This window comes from Ovis canadensis, chromosome 11, assembly GCF_042477335.2.
Source record: "Ovis canadensis isolate MfBH-ARS-UI-01 breed Bighorn chromosome 11, ARS-UI_OviCan_v2, whole genome shotgun sequence".
Taxonomy (NCBI): Eukaryota; Metazoa; Chordata; class Mammalia; order Artiodactyla; family Bovidae; genus Ovis; species Ovis canadensis.
The window spans coordinates 26,458,363-26,479,428 of record NC_091255.1 but is presented as its reverse complement, the minus strand read 5'-3'; the positions used below and the strand labels follow the sequence as shown (position 1 = coordinate 26,479,428).

The 21,066-nt window shown below is 44.1% G+C and overlaps 3 protein-coding genes across 8 annotated transcripts in view; 2 read left to right on the top strand and 1 right to left on the bottom strand.

The window, feature by feature from the left end:
- ATAD5 (ATPase family AAA domain containing 5) overlaps nt 1-1,680 on the top strand; it is a 34,905-nt gene extending 33,225 nt beyond the window's left edge. Inside the window, exons 22-23 of one of the 2 annotated variants that reach the window (XM_069602877.1) lie at nt 30-188; nt 302-1,680. In XM_069602877.1, coding sequence (XP_069458978.1) covers nt 30-188; nt 302-380 — 238 coding nt within the window. In that variant the 3' untranslated portion in view covers nt 381-1,680. The remainder of the gene's footprint in view (nt 1-29; nt 189-301) is intronic. The other variant, XM_069602878.1, reaches the window with a different exon arrangement.
- Nucleotides 1,681-3,345: 1,665 nt separating this feature from the next.
- TEFM (transcription elongation factor, mitochondrial) lies at nt 3,346-21,066 on the bottom strand. 4 transcript variants are annotated; one of them, XM_069602884.1, is made up of 5 exons: nt 20,955-21,066; nt 7,961-8,397; nt 6,618-7,081; nt 5,387-5,536; nt 3,346-4,190 (listed from the first exon to the last, which is right to left on the bottom strand). In XM_069602884.1, exons 2-5 carry the CDS (start codon nt 7,989-7,991, stop codon nt 3,753-3,755), a joined length of 1,083 nt encoding a protein of 360 aa, XP_069458985.1. In that variant the 5' UTR covers nt 7,992-8,397; nt 20,955-21,066; the 3' UTR covers nt 3,346-3,752. The 4 variants fall into 4 exon arrangements, with proteins under 4 accessions (XP_069458985.1, XP_069458987.1, XP_069458986.1 ...); XM_069602886.1 differs by having other exon boundaries at nt 7,961-8,290; nt 20,955-21,065; XM_069602885.1 differs by having other exon boundaries at nt 7,961-8,305; nt 20,955-21,063.
- ADAP2 (ArfGAP with dual PH domains 2) overlaps nt 20,248-21,066 on the top strand; it is a 29,612-nt gene continuing 28,793 nt past the window's right edge. For both annotated transcript variants that reach the window (XM_069602882.1, XM_069602881.1), the window contains exon 1: nt 20,248-20,480. In XM_069602882.1, the coding sequence (XP_069458983.1) occupies nt 20,387-20,480 (94 nt within the window). In that variant the 5' untranslated portion in view covers nt 20,248-20,386. The remainder of the gene's footprint in view (nt 20,481-21,066) is intronic.

The following is a 21,066-nucleotide window of genomic DNA, read 5'->3' as shown; positions in this document are numbered from 1 at the left end:
AAAGGTAATGCATTACTTTTAATTTACAGCAGTGCTTGGCAGAGGGTAGCAGTCATCAAAAGTGTATTTTCCAGCCGATCTCTTCTGAACCTGGGTAATAGACAAGCCAGTATAATTGAATACTTGCCAACTCTTCGAAACATCTGTAGGACTGAGAAGCTAAAGGAACAAGGAAAAAGTAAAAGAAGGTAAAGTTTCTTACAAAAAGAACATTTGACATAGCTGTTTACAGATTGATAAATATTCTTATCTGATGGAAATATTAATATTTAAATTGTATTTTTCCTTGTAATTTTGACAGATTCCTGCACTATCTTGAAGGAATTCATCTTAACATTTCAAAAGAGACTATGAACACTTTGGCAGCTGAGTTCCCTTAATATTCTACATTACCAATGCCTTCTACGGAGTCTCATGTGGCTCTCAAGATAAATTTTTATATTGATGTTCATGGAAGTGTTCTCTTAATGTACATTTAAAACAGACTTTGTATATTTTTATTAGTGTGTAAATATTTAAAATGAAAAAATTGGAGTTACAAATTATATTTATAATTATGGTAGTATTTTTTTTTTCTGTATGTTTTTGTATTACCTGATTTAGCTCTGTTGGAATATGTGTGTGGGCTGTTTCTAGAAGGTAGAGTTCCCTAAATATTCCTAAAGGTGCTTCAATGCCAAACTAATCTACACCTTCTCCCTTTCTCGTGATCCTCAATCCACCTCTCTCCAACCAAAGGTCAGCGCCCTGTCAAATTGTGAATGTGAATCACCCAGGTGATGATCTTTTTTAAAAATAAGTTTAGGGACTTCCCTGGTGGCCCAGTGGCTAAGCCGCTGAGCTCCCAATGCAGGGGGCGGGGTTCGACCCCTGGTCAGGGAACTAGAGCCCACATGTTGCAACTAAGAGTCCATGCAGCCAAATAAATATCTTTAAAAAAATAAATAAATTACACAATCCAGAATATGAAATAGCATGGACAATAGTAAGAAAACTTCCAAGGAAAGAAATGTATCATTTTTCAAAAAGTAAGTTTTTCCTGATAAATTTATTTTTAATGTGCTGTCCAGGATGTTTCCATGTGAATCACTGAATACTGAGAAGGTGAAATCAAGATTATGAATTATAGTTTTCATAAATCTTTTTTTAGCAATAGTACAAATGTGATATCTTGTATATTTTGATAACTCAAATAATTTGTCTTGTACATTTTTCTTGTATTTTTATATCATTGATGTTTTATTTCATAAAGATATTAATATAAATATTCTGGATAAACTGTTCATTCAAACTGTAACAAAGGATTCTACTCTAGGATTTCTACATGATAGCCATTTCCACTTAAGGTTATATTTTTGGAGAAAGTATCTATTTTTAATTACAAGATTTTAAAATAGACAACATTTCACGTAAAATCATTTTTACAATCAGATAATCAGGTGTATCTGAAAATAGTTTGCTATTTCAAGTGTTTATATATTAGCTTAATATTCAGTTACATTATCTGGAGAATTATGTTTTCACTCCAAAAGGTAAGGATCCTAATTTTCTACAGTTGAAGAACATAGACATATACCTGTGTACAAAATGTTTTTACCTCTTAAAATATTTGTTCAATATATCTTTTCTTGTATTGCGAGTACATTGATTAAATTAAAGGCTAAACGTAAGACTACGCAATATTTAAATGGGAGTTCCAGATGAAATCATCTGGGTAGTATGGATACCAAAAATCAAGAAATGAAAGAATCATTTTCCTCCCTAGTATGGACAGAGGTAATAGCTTTTTCTTTTTTCAGGTTTAGCATATTTTGAGGAAATACTTTCTCAGTTCTTAAAGGCGATAAATACCTGTAAGACTTAAGATTTACTTTTGTGACGAAAGTTACCACGTTGATGACTTTTCAGTACTTAGCGTCTTATCCTTTAAATGTCTAACTTGAACACATGTTCACCACAGCTGTTTTCAGAAGTATGTGAGAAGTAGAATGCCACCCACCTGGCCTGACCAACTGAGTGGCTGGTGAAGCTGTTTACCAGAGTACCACACAGTGGCAAACGAGGTGGTCTGGAGGAAGAATGGTTTCAGACCTGTACTTGGAGGTATCTGCAACAGTTCTCACATTCTTATCAGCTCACCACCAGGCAATGGCACCCCACTCCAGTACTCTTGCCTGGAAAATCCCATGGGCGGAGGAGCCTGGTGGGCTGCAGTCCATGGGGTCGCTAAGAGTGGACACGACTGAGCAACTTCACTTTCACTTTTCACTTTCATGCATTGGAGAAGGAAATGGCAACCCACTCCAGTGTTCTTGCCTGGAGAATCCCAGGGATGGGGGAGCCTGGTGGGCTGCCATCTGTGGGGTCGCACAGAGTCGGACATGACTGAAGCGACTTAGCAGCAGCAGCAACAGTTCTCAGGTGGAGATGCTTCTGAATACAGTCACACAGGTAGAGATTGACAGTGCATGGCCACAAGTCTGGAGTGCACTTCAAAGTGCCTAGGGAGTTGGCGCTGGAAGGGAGGACGTTCATGTATGTTACAGATATCTGATTATTTGGATTTTTTTTCAACAAGTATACTTCACTTTTAAAGGAAAGAAAAGACTTAATCCTTTGACATCAGGGTGACTTGGGTTCAGTATAAGTGAGATATAAGGAGGGCCTGAGCGTAAGCAAAATGGAGAGATGGGGGAAAAAATTTTAAGTGCTACTTTTCTGAGAAGATGGTCTATTGAGTAAAGTATTTAAAAGTTAAAAAATGAGCCTGCACAAAATTCTGTGAAGCAATTACCCTTCAATTTAAAAAGTTTTAAAAATGAGCCTACTGGGCTTCCCCGATGGTCCAGTGGTTAAGACTCCATGCTTCCACCGTAAGGGGCACAGGTTTGACACCAGGTCAGGGGTCAAATCGGAGAAGGCGATGGCACCCCACTCCAGTACTCTTGCCTGGAAAATCCCATGGATGGAGGAGCCTGGTGGGCTGCAGTCCATGGGGTCGTGAAGAGTTGGACACAACTGAGCGACTTCCCTTTCACTTTTCACTTTCATGCACTGGAGAAGGAAATGGTAACCCACTCCAGTGTTCTTGCCTGGAGAATCCCAGGGATGGGGGAGCCTGGTGGGCTGCTGTCTATGGGGTCACACAGAGTCGGACACGACTGAAGTGACTTAGCAGCAGCAGCAGGGGTCAAATATCTCACAGGCCACATAGTGCAGCAACGAAAAAGAGCCTGTTAAACAAAACTTGCTTGTTTGGTGCTTAATAGATTGAGCTGATGAAGAGTACCTTCTGAAGCCATCAAACCACATTGTACTCACAGAGCAAGAGGAGGACTCCACAAGTTGTGTTGTTGATTATATTTAGCTTTATTCCCATGATGAGCACCATCCAGAAAATTCATTAGTCCTCACTTTAACAATATAATAATGCAGATCTTTTAGTGTAGATGGCACTTACCTTTCAAGGAAGATAACTTTGTTCCCCGTTTTGGATGTTTAAGGAACATCATATTTTTTAACACTTAAACCTGAAAGGCACAGGATCTCATATTTATTGATTTAGCCTTGGTTTATTATTGTATAAACCATTCAAGAGCCAAAACTCTGACTTTAAACATCTAAATCCATTCAAACTTGTGCTTTCTTCTCCGTTAACATGGATGTTCAAAACAGTTGCTTTTACAACTTAGGAGCTAATAAATATAAATTCATAGAATATTAACAGCATGTAACATATTAACCTCGGAATTTTAAGATTCAGTATTAAAAACAGCCAGTTCATAGAAGGCAATAGCTTGTAATAATGAATCATATAACTCCTCCACTCTGTTGTGTTCAGTAGATGAAAACATCTGTCTGTAGCGGACTATCTTCTCTGGGGGGAAGAATACCCGAGGCTCATCTTTCAGTACAGACTCTGAGAGGAGCTGCTTCACCACCTCTTTCCCACTAGTCCGTATGTCCCCAATCATCAGCTCAAAATGCTTCCCCACTGCACTGCGATTCATGCTCAGCACCTGGTGATGACCATCCTGGGCAAAGGTCACGTTCAGTAAGGCGTACAGCATGGCTTCTGTCATGTGAAAATGGAGCAGCACAGGAAACAGAGACGGGTTCTGGAATGAAGGTCCTGTTTTTTCCAGAACATAGAGGTCAGCTTTAGGCATCTTTGAAATGATTGAAGAAATCTTTGGGAGGAGAAAAAGGTAAAATGAGTGAACAGAGCAACTAGGCCTGTGCATTCCAGAGCCCACGCTCTGCAACAAGGGAAGCCGCCTTAATGAGAAGCCTGAGCATGCCAACTAGAGAGCAGCCGCTGCTCGCGGGAACTAAAGGAAGCCCATATGCAGCAATGGAGACCCAGTGCAGCCAAAAGTTAAGAAAGAATTCACTTAGTTTTATTGTTTAGGCCTCCATCTCTGTCCCACTTCTGTTTGTTAAATATATAACTTCCATTATATTGCCGCTGACAATTTTGAAGTAACTGAAAAAGACTTATGGAGGAGTAAGGATAGCTAAGTTCTTCTGATCATGGTTCTAGCAGGAACAAGCTGAGCTAAAACAAGCCAGTTAATCATCCTAATTACTACTTTCTTCATCTGTGCAATGGGCTTCATAATCCCTAAGATCTAGATTGCCTTTAAATCTGGACAAAATTATCTTATTTACCTTTTAAAAAATTATAGGGTAGCATATAGGCTTGGAATGATTAGCCTAGACTCAATCACCTCTGCCACTGACTAATCACATCAGATGACTGATTGAAACAGTTTTTACAGATACAATCAGGATGATCATTACTGCCCATCTCACCAGATTCTGAAGACTCAGATGAGACAATAAAAGTGTATGAAGAACAAGCTTTATAAATATGGGGCAGAAGTTTCTTAACATTGAGAACAGTATACTTTACCACTGATTTTCTCAGGATCGACCTTTGATTCATAAGGCATTTCTTGAAATAAATTATTCAGTTTTTAAAAAGATCATAAGTGGGGACTCCCCTAGGGGTCCAGTGGTTAAGAATCCGCCTGCCCGTGCAAGGGACATGGGTTTGATCCCTGGTCCTGGTAGGTCCCACATGCCGTGGAGCAACTAAGCCTGTGGGCCACAACTATGGAAACTCGAGCACCTGGACCCTGAGCTCCGCAACAGAAGCCACTGCAATGAGAGGCCCACCCACCGCATCTAGAGAAAGACTGCATGCGGCATTGAAGACCCAGCACAGCATTTTAATTAAAAAAACATAAGCGATGGAAAACACAATAGGAACAGGTGAATAGTAAGTACCCTAAGAAAATCCATCCTTAACTATTTCATCCCTTTTAGGACTAAAAGATGAGGAGCTCCAGCAGGTCAGGATTTGGAGGTGCAACTGCCTTACCTCTTCTAAATAGACAGATGATAGGTATGATCCTTTCATCAATTGGCAATATTCGGTTTGCTGCCAGTCCAGCACTGCCAATTTACGATCGAGGTGAGCCCAGGCAAGTCTTCGAGTACCAGAAACAATGGATACTATACTATTAACTGCCTGAAACAAAAAAGCCTGGTTTAATTATAAGTGTGAACATTTTAACAGACACAAGATTTAAGATACAAACTCAGAAATCCAAATTAGTTTATGTGATAGAAATAATATGTACAGTTTATGAACTAAGAATTATTAAAGTAGTTATTATTAAAAAGTAACCAGCAGTAGTCAGTTTATAGGCAGAACTTTTACTTGTTCTCAGCACCTAGCTCAAAGCAGGTGTTCAGATATTCGGATGTTGCTGGGGAATGTGCTAGATACTGGGAAACAAGGGACATGACCCTACATTATAAGAAACACCACCATACAAGTTACACTGTAGAGAGGAGAAATGGTCAGGAAGACTTACTGGAGGACTAGGAGATAGTAAAACGGTAAATGGGAAGTTATTTCACCCAGATGTCTGCAGATATAGGCTGACACCTCTCAAGACAGTGGCATAAAGAATGCAAGTGGCGAAAGGGCAGAGGGGTGGGCAGATTTCTGCAGAAAGTAACTTCCTTTATCCTGAGAGCTACTGGGAGCCACCAAAGCATACAACATTCAGGTGTAACATTTACATTTCATAAGGAACACGGACAGCTGTGTATAAGTGGATGGGCGATGGCTAGACTAGGGAGAAAGATCTGCATCAGGTACCTGTTACACCGCAAAGAATCTTAGTCACAGTGAGAAGCACAAACAGATTAAAAGCAATAGGAGTATAACTGATATGTGGAATAAAGGAAGAAACAAAAACAGGTAACTCAACATTCCTTCTACGTAAGTCCTGCACAGACCTACCTCTCTACATCAATTATCCTTCCTAAAATGCCTTCCTCTTCTACTAGCCTAGCTCTCTCTCCAGGATCCAGGCTGAGTTCTAGTAAACATTCCCCAACACACAGTTCTCTCCACTAAATTGCCAATTTACTACCTGTACATCTCATGTCTTTGAGAATAACTATAAATAGATTATGTGTGTATCCCTGGGTCCACAGGACTAAACTATAATTGCCAGAAGAATCTTGTCTTGGTGCCCAGAATAGTACTTTGTAGGGTGTCAAATATTTAGACAGTAAAAGAGACATTAAGAGTGTACCTTAACTCTCTCTCTTCCTATTTCTGGTTTGATGAGCTTTCTCAAGATCCGACTTTCCTGTAGCTTCTTTTTTTTCCCTCCAGTCTCTGGATTAAGAATGGAGTTACAAACTTGAATGGTGATTTTATAGTGGAACAAGGGCACATTCATTAAACTCTCCAAATTCTGAAATGGTCCAAACTTTTTTCTGTGTTCTACAATATTGAGGGACTTTTTTCCACGAAGCAATTTGAAAGCTTCAAGTTCTTTATTAGATGCTGTATTCAACACATGCAAGATGGAAGCCTGCTGTTCTGAAGAAAAGAGCTTGTCAAATGTCTTTCCAGACTCCTTTGCAGTCTCATCAGAAAAATCAACATGGGGAATGATTTTCTCTGGTGCAGTGGATTCTTTCCGACAGCAGGAATTATGTAGGGTCTGGAATAAGGAGGACCCTAATGGAAGTGGAAAACATCTCCATCTCCCTAAAAGAAAATTTTAGCAAAATTTAAGTTAGACGTTAGTTCCTCTTAGTGTTGTGGCCTAACGAGGGCGATTGCAAAGTGATACGGACTTTCCCATCATTTAAGAACTATCCATAAGAGATATAGTCTGATTTTTGTGGGTAACAAACTTAAATTTTACTACATATAAATCTTACGTCCAACAAGAAGCATGTATTAAAACGATTATTTCCAACTTTTTAACGTTTTTAAAAATTTTAACCTTAGAGAAATATTTTTGCAATTAACTGATATTTTAAACAATATTTATCTTCACTAGTTTCTTTCTCATCCAGTGGAACCAAATAAAACTACATTTTAGAGAATTCCCTGACGCTGGAGTGGTTGGCGCTGTCACTGCCAGAGCGGGGGATTCAATCGCCAGGCGGGGAACTAAGATCCCGAAAGCTGCACAGAGAGGATAAAACAAAACTAAATTTTACCCGTTTACAAGAAATGTTTTAGCTGAGTGGTAAATTTAAGAGCGGTTTTTATTTTCTTTTGTACTCTTTTCACGATTTCTACCATAAGTCTACAAAGAAGAAAACCCATACAAAGAGCAACTCTGTAAAACCAGGGGAAAGTTTTACATTGCGGCCACAGGACAATAACGCATCCAGAAGTAAGCAAGCAGCTGTCAGACACTGAACCTTCTGCCCTCTGCCCTCAGCTCAGTCCGAGGAGTCGCTCGTGGACCCTTAACCCAGGGAAAGGAATCCCAATAGCTCAGAGGCGACCAGAACCGCCCAGTCTCCCCGGCAGGGTCTCCAAGAGGGAGACCTGGACACGGGACCTGAGAGGGTAAATACGCCAGGCACTAAAAGCATACGGCAGATTCATCCAGTATTTCAGGCACCCTACCTCCCGCCAAGAGGAGACTAGGGACGTTCATCCTCCACGCTAAAGCACTAGGTTCCCACGGGCCAGTAGTCCCCCACGGACTTCCGGTTTCTGCGTGCTTCTCCCAAAAGCGCCCGGCTTCTCAAAAGTTCCGGCGGAAGCGCCGTTCCGGCCCGCCACTAGGGGCTTCCAGCTGGGCTGTGGGCAGTCGCTTCGTAGAGCCTCGACGCAGACTCCGTCGGCGTAGTAGTGCTGGGATCCGGAGCTCCCAGCTGCGCCGTAGGTTCGTTCCTCTCCATCCGGAAAACGGCCTCGCCCACTGTGGCCCCTGAAAGCTGCAGAGCCGAATCTCTGGGAAGAGAACGTCTGGGCGGGTTTTAGCTTGTAGTTGGCAAGATCCTTCCTTTGGGGAGCCTCCCTGGGCTTGGATCCAGGCATCTAGATTGGTGAACTCCTGTCTGGGGCGCAAGGAGGAGAGTCTGGCGGGGGAACGTAGGCAGGAACATACGTAACCAATACCCCAGGTAGAATGGACTAACTGGGACAGCTGCGAGGTGGTGTTTCAGGAGCCCAGCAAGCTGAAGACAAGCTCCAGGAAGGGAGCCTGAGGAGGAAGTGGCTTTAGCGCTGGGCCTCAAAAGTATCCCCTGTGGAAGGGATGGATGCAGATCAGGCTGGCGCCAAAAATGGTTGGTCCTGTCTGGAAACCACCTCGACTTTGTAGAGTCAGACTTGAGGTGTGTTTCTGAAAAACTGACCATACGTTGAAGTGTGAGGCTGGATTAGAGGTAACAAAGTGTACCTGGAAGCTAGTGTATCCTCAAGGCATAGGCAACCGTCAGGAACTGAACCCGGGCAGTTGTGTGATCTGGTAATGCTGGATGGCTGTTCCTTGCTCTTTGTACACTCACTGCTAGAACAGTCCCCGCTTCACCTACACCACCCTCACATCATCCCTCCTAGTCATAGAACCTAACGAATAAATGCCTATGTACTTGCCCCCAGTCCCAGCTAGTGATTTTCCTAATCTATAGCTCAAAACATCTCTACTAGGATAATTTATTAAAGGGGTGGTGAGGGGCATCCTCCTTCCCTGGTTTCCGGGCAACCTGGGGTCATTTCCCCCACACCCAGTGAAGACAGGTTGCCTTGTCCTGCCTGCCACCGTGCAGTGCCTCTCCAGAACCCTTTTGCTTCAGACCCTTATCCACGAAACCACTGATGCCTCTGTTGCTGACTCTGGGCCCTTTCACAAAAGATATGTATATCATACCATCATCATATCATATCAGTTGTATCTGACTCTTTGCAACCTCATGGACTGTTTGCAACCCACCAGGCTCCTCTGTCGATGGGATTTTCCAGGAAAGAAGACTGGAGTGGGTTGCCATGCCCTCTTCCAGGCGATCTTCCCCACCCAGGGATCATCCCCACACCTCTTGCATCTCCTGCCTTGGCAGGCAGATTCTTTACCACTAGAGCCACCTAGGAAGCCCATTTCATGAAAGATGGAGAGACTTTAATTTGTGATGAACAGGGAAATCAGGAGCATGGTGACTTTGGGAGGGAAAAGTGGTGGGTTTGTGTTTTTATGAGGCAGCAGTGTCTGTGTAGATACTGTCCAAGAGGTGGTGGAGATGTAGCCAGTTGTAGGTTCTCATGAGAATTCTAATATTCTTGCCAATTTCTGGGGCACTTATGAATCCAACAGAAAATAAAGCCAGCTTTTTGTGCAAAATTCTCCAAATCAATGGGAAATAATTTCCTTTTTACTCTGAGGCTTATTCCACTTAAGTGAAAGTGAAAGTCACTCAATCCTGTCTAACTCCTTGTAACCCCATGGGCTATACAGTCCATGGAATTATTCAGGCCAGAATACCCAAGTGGGTAGCTGTTTCTTCTCCAGGGGATCTTCCCAACCCAGGGATCGAACCCAGGTCTCCCACATTGCAGGCGGAGATTCTCTACCAGCTGAGCTACCAGGGAAGCCCTAATTCCACTTAATGAAATGTTAATGAGCTGAAATGTATCTCTCAAAAAGAGACATTAAAGTCTTACTCTCAGTACATTAGATCGTGACCTTATTTGGAAAGATAGTCATTGCAAACACAATCAGTGAAGATTAAAATGAGGTCACACTACAGTACATGGGGTCAGCTCATCCAATATGGCTGCTGTCCTTATAAGAAGATGACCCTGTGAATGCCTGTGAAAATGGGGGTGGAGTTTAGGATGACATGTCAACAAGCCAAGGCCAAGGATCACCAGGCATGGTACAGATTCACAAACAGAACGAATCCACTCTGCTTGCATCTTGATTTCAGGCTTCTGGCCTCCAGAATTAAATGCTTCAAGTGCATTTCTGTTGCTTTAAGCCACCCAGTTTGTGGTGATTTGTTTAGCAGCCCTAGGAACCCTGGCGATTGATGCTTTCTGAAATGATGTGGTTCCCTGGTAAGATGCAACAAATGACTTTTTACCTGTGCAGCTTTATAGACAGTTTCTCATCCTCTCTGAACCTCAGCTTCCTCATTTGTGAAATGGAGATCATGGTACCCACCTCATACTGCCAAGAAATCCTGCTACAAGGATTTCTCCTTAGAAACGGGATGCAGAGAGTCTGGCATAGAATAAGTGTTCAATGAATGTTACATCCTCTATTAAAGCACTACCTCTTCCTTGGAGCTAATTATGAATAACCTTGAGGGGAAATGCCATCATTTCTCAGAGCATTCATTCAGAATTATGTTGACCAGTCTGGAAGTAGTAAGAGGCAACCACTAGGTATGACTTACTGTAAATCAGAATCAGTGGGTTCAAAATGAAAGACATCATCTTCCCCAAAAACCAGCTTCTCACTTCCCTGTTTTTGTTGCTTAGATGCAGATGACCCTGGCTCCTCTCACTCCTATTTCTAGCCCATTTTACCCAGTTTCTATATTTTCAAAACTTTTTTTGACCATGACTCAGGAGATGTTGATGTACATGTGAAACAAAAGCTTTATTTAAAAATACTTGTACCAAGAAGGACCTATTGTATAGCACAGGGAACTATACTCAATATTTTATAACAACCTATAATGGAAAAGAATCTGAAAATGAACTTTATATATATGAACATTAAGAACAGTATTATATATTATTACATATTTATGCACATGTTTTTTATATATATATAGCTGAATCACTTTGCTGTATACCTGAAGCTAACACAATACTGTACATCAACTATACTTCAATAAAAAGAGAGAGAAAGGGACTTCCCTTGTGATCCAGCGGTCAAGACTCTGCACTTCCAATGCAGAAAGCACAGGTTCAATCCCTGATCAGGGAATGAAGATCCCATATACTTTGTGGTGTGGTCAAAAATAAAATAAAATATTGATTAAAAAAACAGGAAAAATATTCGTGTTCTTACGTAGGATGAACTTTGACATTTTCTATTTCAATTTGTGTGTGTGTGTGTTTCAGCTTTTAAAAAACACTGATGTGTGTTTATTTGTTTGTAATACTGGTCTGTTTTTAACCCACAGGACACTGGGTGGAGATGTCCAGTAGATGGTTAGATATGTAAAGGAGAGGACTGTGCTATGCCATAAAAAAAAAAAAAGACACTTTATCCCATGAGAATGTCTGGGCTGAGCCAAGGAGAGGGGTGGGTTTAAGAAGGCGCGGGGTGTCCAGGAGAGAAGCTGGGAGCACCAGCGTTGGGGGGTGGGTAGAGTATTTGGATTCCCCAAAAGATGGAGAAGCGATGTTTGGAGAGATTCAAAGGGAGACAGGACAAAGTCAAGTGAAAGAGGGGACAAAGGACACAGAGAATTTTGAGGTGGGAAAAGATTTTTTTCTAAATCTCGGTTAATTGGAACCACTAAATTGATATTAATTTCACAGCTCACTACTGTGTGGTATCTTGCAGTTTAAAACATATGAAATTCTATCGACCTTACCTGCAAAATGTCTTTTTTAGCCTCCCCATTGCCGTGGCCACTCAAATCAGAACCTCCTGTCTCCACTGGGCTCCTGCAATAACCCCTCCCCCTCCTGATTTCTCTGCTTTCTGTTAGCCTGACCCTGTCACTATGTTTCACATACATCCTCCCTGTCCTGACCCCAGTGCTGGCCAAACCTCCAACTCTTGCCCTATGGAGGGGCCTCACCCTGCTCTTCCTGGTCTTTCTCTCTGCTCACCTCCAGGTGAGCTGCTTCTCCACATTCTTGATACAGTCCTGGTTGTGGGTAGGTGGCAATGTTCCAGAAGGTGAACTCCTTATGGGAATCCCACTTCCCTTTACTAAGGATTTAAGAAGGGAATGACAGCGGACAAGATGGTTGGATGGCATCGCCGACTCAATGGATATGCATTTGAGCAAGCTAAGGGAGATGGTGAAGGACAGGGAAGCCTGGAGTGTTGCAGTCCATGGGGTTGCAAAGAGTCAGACAGGACTGAGGGAATGAACAACAATGACAAGGATTAAGATAAGGGTGGGTGTGGTGGACTTTCCTGGTGGTCCAGTGGTTAAGACTTTGTGCTTCCACTACAGGGGGCTTCCCTGGTCATGGAACTAAGATTCCACAGGCCCTGTGCTGCTAAAAAATAAATAAATAAATAAGAGTGGGTGTAGTTCTGTTGGGGGGACTAACAGGAAATGATTTTTGTAGCCTGATAAAGAGTGGGAGTGATGTATGGGAGTGGAAGTGGCCACCTCCTCTTTCTTCTTGTGACTGTGATGTCAGGGGGTGGTGGCAGAGAAACAACCATCTCTCCATAGACAGGCAGCACTGACAAAGACTAGAACAGGCCTTGAGGACATTGTGCAGCTGCAGGACCAACCCTGAAACCGCCTACTTTTGGTTCAGTGAGGGAATAACTGACCTTGTTTAAGGCACTTTCCCATCAGTATTCTGATACTTGGAACTGACCACTTTCTGATTAAGATTCCCACTCAGGAGACAGTCCATGCATTTTTTGTTTGCTTGCTTGCTTGCTTTTGTTTAAAGTCTTCAGTGAATTTGTTACAATATTGCTTCTGTTTTCTGTTTTGGTTCCTTGCCCAGAGGCATGTGGAATCCTAGCTCCCTGACCAGGGATCAAACTGCACCCCCTGCACTGGAAAGCAAAGTCTTAACCACTGGACCACCAGGGAGGTCCCATGTCTCCTTATTTGCTCCTCTTTCCAAGATGATCTGGAAGCTACCAACTAGGATATATCAAAAAGGCATTCCTTGGGACGTTCCTGGTGGTGCAGTGGTGCCAATGCAGGGAGCGTGCTTGATTTCTGGTCCAGAAAAATCCCACGTGCCCTGGAGCAAGTAAGCTCATGTGCCACAACTACTGAAGCCCGTGAGCCTAGAGCCTGTGCTTCACAACGAGAGAAGCCTGTGCCCTGCAACCCCCACTGGCCGCAACTAGAGAAAGCCACACAAAGCACTGAAGACCGAGCGAAGCCAGAAATAAGTAAGGCGGTGTGTACATATCGATCCCAAACAAAACAAAACAGAAAGGCATTCCTGTGGCTCAATAGCTCTCCTGGAGACAGAGGAGCTCAGTGGTTATGCTTAAACTTTGAGATCATTCAGTCCTGTGTTTTAACCTGGTTTTAACCGGGCAAACCAGCATTGTGAACTAGGGCAAGTGACATCACCTCTCCATGCCTCTTCAGATCCTCCTAGAGTGCATGAGGGATTCGAACTGTAATTATATCTGTTACATTATCCAGCACATATTTTAAATTCTTTCAAACTGAAAAACAGCATTCACACTTTGAGACCCAGAATCACAATACTTGAACTGTATTATATATGTATATATCAGTTTATTTCTATACGAATAGTCTTCTCTCCTGCAAAATAAAGCTCAAAATACCTCTACCTACAAGGCAGTTGTCAAAATGAAATTATATGGGTGATTGGTAGATTAGAAAATGTTATACAGTGAGTGAGATTATTAATTGGACAATTGGTTATATAGGTTGAGATGAGATGTGGTTGTCTAAGAAATGATCTCAAGGGGAAATACCCAGATGCTTTATAAGATAATTATTTATGGAACTGATTTAGGTGAAACTAAAAGAAATGAAAGTCTTAGATTTTGAACTCAATTTAAAAACTCTAGTTCAATAGGGAAGTACCCCAGTGTTCAAATCAAAACGTCACCCAAATCCCTTCAACTGTAGCAATAACTTCTCACTCAGGGCTCCAGGTAATGATGTAAAATGTCAACACTTAACTATCTTGTGTTTATTCAGGCTCTTCAGATTTCATAACTGGATTCTTCAACTCTCCAGATCCCTGGATGGTTGTATTTTATTCATAATGCAAACTCCCATAAGCCAACTACCTTTGTAACGTGGCTCTCAGCTCTACTCAATTCAAGTCATTCAACCAATATTTTTTATCGTACAAAGGTACACATAAAATTCACCATTTTAACCATTTTGAAGTCTACAATTTAGTGGCATTCACAATGTTGTGCAGTCATCACCACGATCTAGTTCCCGAACATTTCTAACACCCTAAAAAAAACCTTGTCGACACTATTTAGCAGTCCCTCTTTGTCCTCCCTTCCCCAAACCCCAGGCAACCACAAGTCTGCTTCCTGTCTGTGTGGATGCGCCTGTCTTGCACATTTCACACAAATGATCAACCAATATTTTTCAGGCTCAGCACTGCTGGGCACCACAGGTTCAAAGATGAATATGACAAGCTGCTCTTAAATGAGATCACTTCCAACTGGGATGAAAGAGAGTTTAAAAAATTAATGTACAAGGTGATGTGATGATTATTGAAATGAAAGTACGAACATTGTGGGAAAACAGATGAGGGAGAGAAAGGATGCTGCAGGAAGTAAGATTTGCATCTGGGGGTGGGGGCAGGAGTTTGCTAGACCAGTGAGGGCTGGGCAGGAGGATGGAGTAGAAAAGAGGGAGACGGAGTGGGACAGGAAGAGTGTGAGCAGGGCAACCCCAAGCATGTCCCCACCCCAGGGCCTTTGCACTCGCTGTCCCCTTTTGCTGGGACCCTCTTCTTTCAGATGGGCGCCTAGCTGGCTTAACCTCTTCCTTTTCAGATCTTTGCTACAAAGCCACCTCCTCAGAGAGGACCTCCTTGACCTCTCTATCAAAATAGAAACTTCCATATCCCTCTATCCCCTTACTCTGGTTGTTTCCCTTCATAGCATTTTCTGTCTCCCCACTTGAAGGTAAGTTGCCCGAAGGCAGAGCCGTTTGCTTTCTTTATAACTGTGTCCTCCGTACCTACACAACAGTACCCGCCACACAGGATGCAGCCTGGAAATATGTCATGAGTCAATGAGCAAACACCTTGGCAGTATGGCAGTTGGGAGTCCCTCTCAGCTCTGTACTAGCTGCTGGTGAAGACAGATATTGAACAGACAAATAAATAGGTGAATCCATCAGATTCTTCTGTAGGACTGCTTGAGTTTCAGCTGTTACACATGCCTGCCCATTATTTCTTTCCTTCAGAAAGGAAAACACTTCCAACAGGGATCTACCGCATAGTACAAGGAACCATGCTCAATATTTTATAATAATGTATAAGGAATCTGGAAAAGAATATATATAAATATATATATACATATACATATGAGTAAATTAATTCTTGTGCTGTATGTTGTTATTGGCCTTCTCCAATGGCTCAGCGAGTAAAGAATCTGCTTGCAAAGCAAAAGACACAGGAGTTTGATCCCTGGGTCAAGAAAATCCCCTGGAGGAAGAAATGACAACCCACTCCAGTGTTCTTGTCTGTAAAACCCCATGGACAGAGGAGCCTGGCGGGCTACAATCCATGGGGTGGCAAAGAGTTGGACACAATTGAACAATTAAGCACATGGTGGTGGTGTTTAGTTGCTCAGTCGTGTCTGACTCTTTGCAACCCAAGGACTGTAGCCCACCAGGTTCCTCTGTCCCTGAGATTTCCCAGGCAAGAATATTGGAGCGCGTTGCCCTTCTCCAGGGGTCTTCCCAACCCAGAGATTGAACCCGTGTCTTCTGCATTGCAGGCAGATTCTTTACCACTGAGCCACCAGAGAAGCCCCTATACTTCAATTTTTTAAAAAAGAAAGGAATATACTTTTGTGACCTCAAGTCCTCTCACTTTATTGCTTGCTATTTTTTTTACCCCCACGTATTTCATTTTTTTCACAAGTATTTATTGAATCCTTGTTTTGTGGCAGACAGGTGCTGGGGGTACAATGGTGATACACTGATCTGACTCTGTCTTCACAGATTTTCTTGGATGAGTGAGGGAGACCAGTGAGCAAGTACAGCAGAGCTGGGTGCTTGAAAATCCAGTGTTAAAGAGGGAAAAGGCTTTGGGTACAAAGTTACTCATTATAGTGCTATGTGTAACAGCAAAAAATCAGTCATGATCTATGTGTCCAAGAATATGGAAATACATATACCCCATGGACAATTATAAAGCTATTAAAATGATGTCAGGAAGCATCCATAGTAATATAAGATAAAGTTTTAAAGGATAAACAATTATATGAAAAATATGGCTGCAATGATAAAAAGACGTATAAAAGACTAGAAGGAAATCCATTTAAATATTCATGATAGTAAATCTTGGTGATAGGTCCGTTAAAAGAGCACTAGGTTGAACTGCATGACATTACTATTTTCATAAGTCAGCTCTACACATTTCAACATAATATTTTGTTGCAAAGAGCTCAAGATAAACTTGGGTTTGAATCCCAGATCTGGTCCTTTGTATCATCCAGTATGCATCGTCTCAGTTGTGTAACACTGGTTGGACAAATTTATTTAGATTCTCTCTCAGGGCCTCAGTTGTCTCATCTACAAAATGGGCATAAAAGTAGTCTACACCTCAGGGTTATATTCAAGAGGAAATGGAATAATAATGCCCATAAGGGGCCTAACATACAGCAATCCCTGAATAATGCCCTGAATAAATGGCCCAAGTGTGGGTGGTGTTTTCTTTCTTTATTATGTATTCCAAATTTCCTATAATTATAGTTTTCAAATTCTGTATAACTAATAAACACAATTATTTAAAATTTCCAGGGAGTTGTGGTCTATCCCGTGGGGATCTTAAGCCCAGTCCAGGCCTGGGAATGCGGTTGAAGGCTTTCTTCCAGCCCTGTCGAAGCTGGGCTCAGCTCTACAGAGACCTTGATCCTGGGAGCACCACTGATGTCTGTGCTCTGAGGGACCCTGGGAGCTTTATTTACAGAGAACACTGTGTCCCAGGGCCCGACTGCCCCCTCACCCCAGCAGCTGCTGTATGGACTGAGCCGATAAGGGGGGCTGCCTCTAGCTGATCCCAATGTTCCGCTGGGTCACAACCTCCTTTGGCACAGAGTTCTTCCCTTAGAAGCAGCTTCTGGCTCCCGAATGCAGAGCTGAGCTTGATTTTGATCATGTCCAATCCCCATGAGGGGGCTACAGAGTCTCTTCTTATGGCTTTGAAAAACGTTTGGAACTAGACAGTGGTGATGGTTGCACAGCATTGTGAATAGAGTGAATGCCGTTGAACTGTGCATTTGAAAATGATTCAAATAGCCAACTTTATGGAGATTTTTGTCGCAATTTTTTTTAAGTGGAAAAAAAGTCCAGTTGTGGGAAGAAGACTAAAGGGAGAGAGGCTTGTCCTGTGGGGTTTGGTGGCCACTACAATAGGAGAACTGGGTGTAAACCCCGTTCCCACCCTTGCTGATCATGACCTTGGGTACCTTAACGTCTCATCCTCCATGAGGGTAGCAAGCTGTCCTCAGATGGCTTTCACGGGATACAAATGTGATCAAATACTGTAAAACTCTCCAAAATAACACTCAATACTTTTTTTTTTTTTGAAATATAAACATCCTCTGTTAACACTCAATACTTTTAAATTAGAATTATCTCCCCTTCCCAAAAAAAGAAGGAAAGGAAGAAATTCATCACCAGAAGTATAACAGTACTGTTGTTTTTTTTTAATTTGTTTGTTCTTGGCAAATCTTGAGGCTTGAAATTCTGTTTGTTTGTTTTTTTAGTTAAAAAAATGTATTTTAATTAAAACAAAGTTTAGCCAAGCCCTGCGGCATGTGGGATCTTAGTTCCCCCACCAGGGATCGAACCCATCTACAGGGGAAGCACAGAGTCCAAACCACTGGACTGCCAGGGAAGTCCCTTGAAATTCTGTTAACTGGAAACTTCCAGAAATAAGGAAGAGAGGAAACTAAAGGAACCTCTCAATATTTGGCTTCTCACTGTGAAAGAGATGCTGTTTTTTTCCTTCAGTTGTTTTTTGTGGGACTTCCAGAGAGGGGATGCTGAGACTCAAGGTGCAAAGGAGGGCAGCTCAGTGGGACAAAAGCGCCCAAGAACCATCCCAACATCACCATTCTGCCCTGGCATTCAGTGGAGAAATGATGTCCTTGGCCTGTCCCCTTTTTGTTCCCCTCTTCCCCCTTGCCGTGCCTTCATACCTTAGGATGCTTTTCCCATCTTTCTCCTGGGAGATCTATTTTTGTCTCTTTTTCATGTAAAGCAGCGGAAATGAATCATCTTTCGGCCTGTTTGGTAAACAGTCTCTGACCCTTCTCTAGGCTCTCTCACTGGTTCCTCTGGAGATGTTCCTAGGCCAGGCAGCACCCCCACAGCCAAGACCGTCCTGGCTGGTTATTCTTGGTCATATTCCCCTCCCCCAGGGCCTGGAGGCCTGACCTCCTCCACCCTGGAGAAGATGGGAAATGACACAGAGCATTCCAACAGATGATCCCATAAGCTGCCCAGAGGGGAAGCAAGGGAGCCACTGAGTTTTGAGAGCTTTGTGTGCCAATGACCGTCTCAATGACCCTATTTGGTGATCTCTCGACCCTCATTTTACAGGTGAGAAGTCCAAGGCTCTGAGAAGTGAAGGAACTTGCCCAATGCCACACAGCTAGTAAGTGATAGAGCCAAGATTCAAAGTCTGGATTCCTGAATCCATTCCGTTATACCGTGCTGCCTTACATGTTCGCATGCATATATGCATGTGTGATGAATTGGAGATGCTGGCAGGTCAGCTAGAAGATCAGCTGCAACCCACCAGGATGGAAACTGAAGGTCTATGTGCATTAAGCCTCATGCTTATGACAGAGAGGTGTTTGTATACAGAGGGAATGGCAGGTGTGCACAGCGAGTGCCTTCCCGGGAGTCTGCGCATCACTGAGGATGATGTCAAGGAAGGACAGGAATGCGGAAGGGAGGGGGGGATTCATGAAATGCCCAGATTCAAGACCACCTAAACTCTCCCCATACTTTAAGTGATGACCATTCTCAGTGAGAATAAAGCCTCACTTTATAAAGGTAAAGCCTCACTTCCTGGGGAACACAGTCAAACAACTATTTATTGAACTTCTAAAAATGTGCAGGTGCTGTTTCTAGGAGCTGTGTGGGATACAGAAGTAAAACTTCTGACATCAAACTAGTGTGTGTTGGAAGTTGGGGAGGAATTAACATAAATATATAAATAACTGTGATGCAAAGTTGGTTGAAAGCTCTCAGGGCCAAAGGGAGAAATGGATCCTATAAGGGCCAGTATTCTAGCAAGACCAGAAGCTGGAGAGGTCACTCCAAGCTAGCTAAGTATCAAGGAGGGCTTCCTGAGGAGGTGGCATTTGACGTCTCTATGTCTTTAAGTAGATGTAGGATCTACATAGATATTTCCTACTAGCTCAGCTGGTAAAGAATCCACCTGCAATGCAGGAGAGCCCAGTTTGACTCCTGGGTAGGGAAGATCCCCTGGAGAAGGGAATGGCTACCCACTCCAGCATTCTTGGGTTTCCCTGGTGGCTCAGTCGGTAAAGAATCCATCTGCAATGCGGGAGACCTGGGTTCAATCTCTGGGCTTTCCCCTGGAGGAGGACATGGCAATCCACTCCAGTATTCTTGCCTGGAGAATCCCCATGGACAGAGGAGCCTGGCGGGCTACGGTCCATGAGGTCGCAGAGTCGGACACGACTGAGCAACTAAGCACTGCACAGCACCTACATCAGGAGAATGCCTTAACGGAAGTTAGAACCTTTCTAGTTTTCCAAGGACATATGTCCTCATTCTCCTTTTACAGAGGCGAAAACTGAGGCCCAGAGCGGTTGATCAGGTTGTCGACAGTCACAACGCTAGCCGGTGATAGGCCAGGATTTGATCAGCGGCCAGAGTGAGCGACTCCAAGCCCAGCGCTGGGTCCCTCCGGGACGGGTGCGGCCTTAGAGAGGGCCTCACTCTGGATCCTCGCAGCAGGGGGGCAAACTGGAAGAGCCGGGGGCGGGGCGGAAAGTCCAGAGTAGGCGGGGCTTAACCCCCGGGGGCGGGGCTGGCGGCGAGGACTTGGCTGCAGGCGCTGAGGCTGCTTCCCGCTCCACCTGCGGGCGAGCGAGCTGGCCATGGACTGCCGCGTGCCAAGGGGCTGCCGGGCTGAGCCCTGAGCCCGCCGGGGCCGGCCATGGGCGACCGCGAGCGCAATAAGAAGCGGCTGCTGGAGCTGCTGCAGGCGGCGGGCACCGGCAACGCGTACTGCGCAGACTGCGGGGCGGCGGGTAAGGTCGCGGCGGCGCCTGTAGCCCGGTACTCTGGGCCGGCCCGCGGCCCGCGGGTCCCGTCCCCTGCCTCCAGACCCGGGCGAGTCCCAGGCCCCCGCGCACGACTCTTATATCACCTTCGGACCCGAGCCCCCCACAGCCCTCTTCTCGGCCAGTACTGCCCCCACTCGAAGCCGGGACCCCTGACCTGCCCCCTCTGGACCTCGACACTAGATCCCAGCCCCGGGTGCCCTGCCCATTCTACTCACCTCCCTCTGCCAGACACCCTGCCCACTCGGACCACGGTCCTTGACCTCTTCTTTTCGGACCCAGCCTCTTCCCCCACCCTCGGATCCAAACATCCCACACACCACGGTTCCCAGACCCCGGACCCAGGTCTTCCCGGATGGTCCAGTGTCCCCTCCCGCGCCTCGGACGTCCCCGGGGTTCTGCGCGCTCAGACGCGGCGCACGCCAAGGGACTCTGACCCACCTCCATCGGCAGCTCCCGGCGTCGAGCTGCGGGTCCGTCCTTCCGCGCTCTCCTCTCGGTTCCTTGAAGTGCTGTCACTTCCACTTCGCGCCGCCTCAGCCTCTCGCTCTCC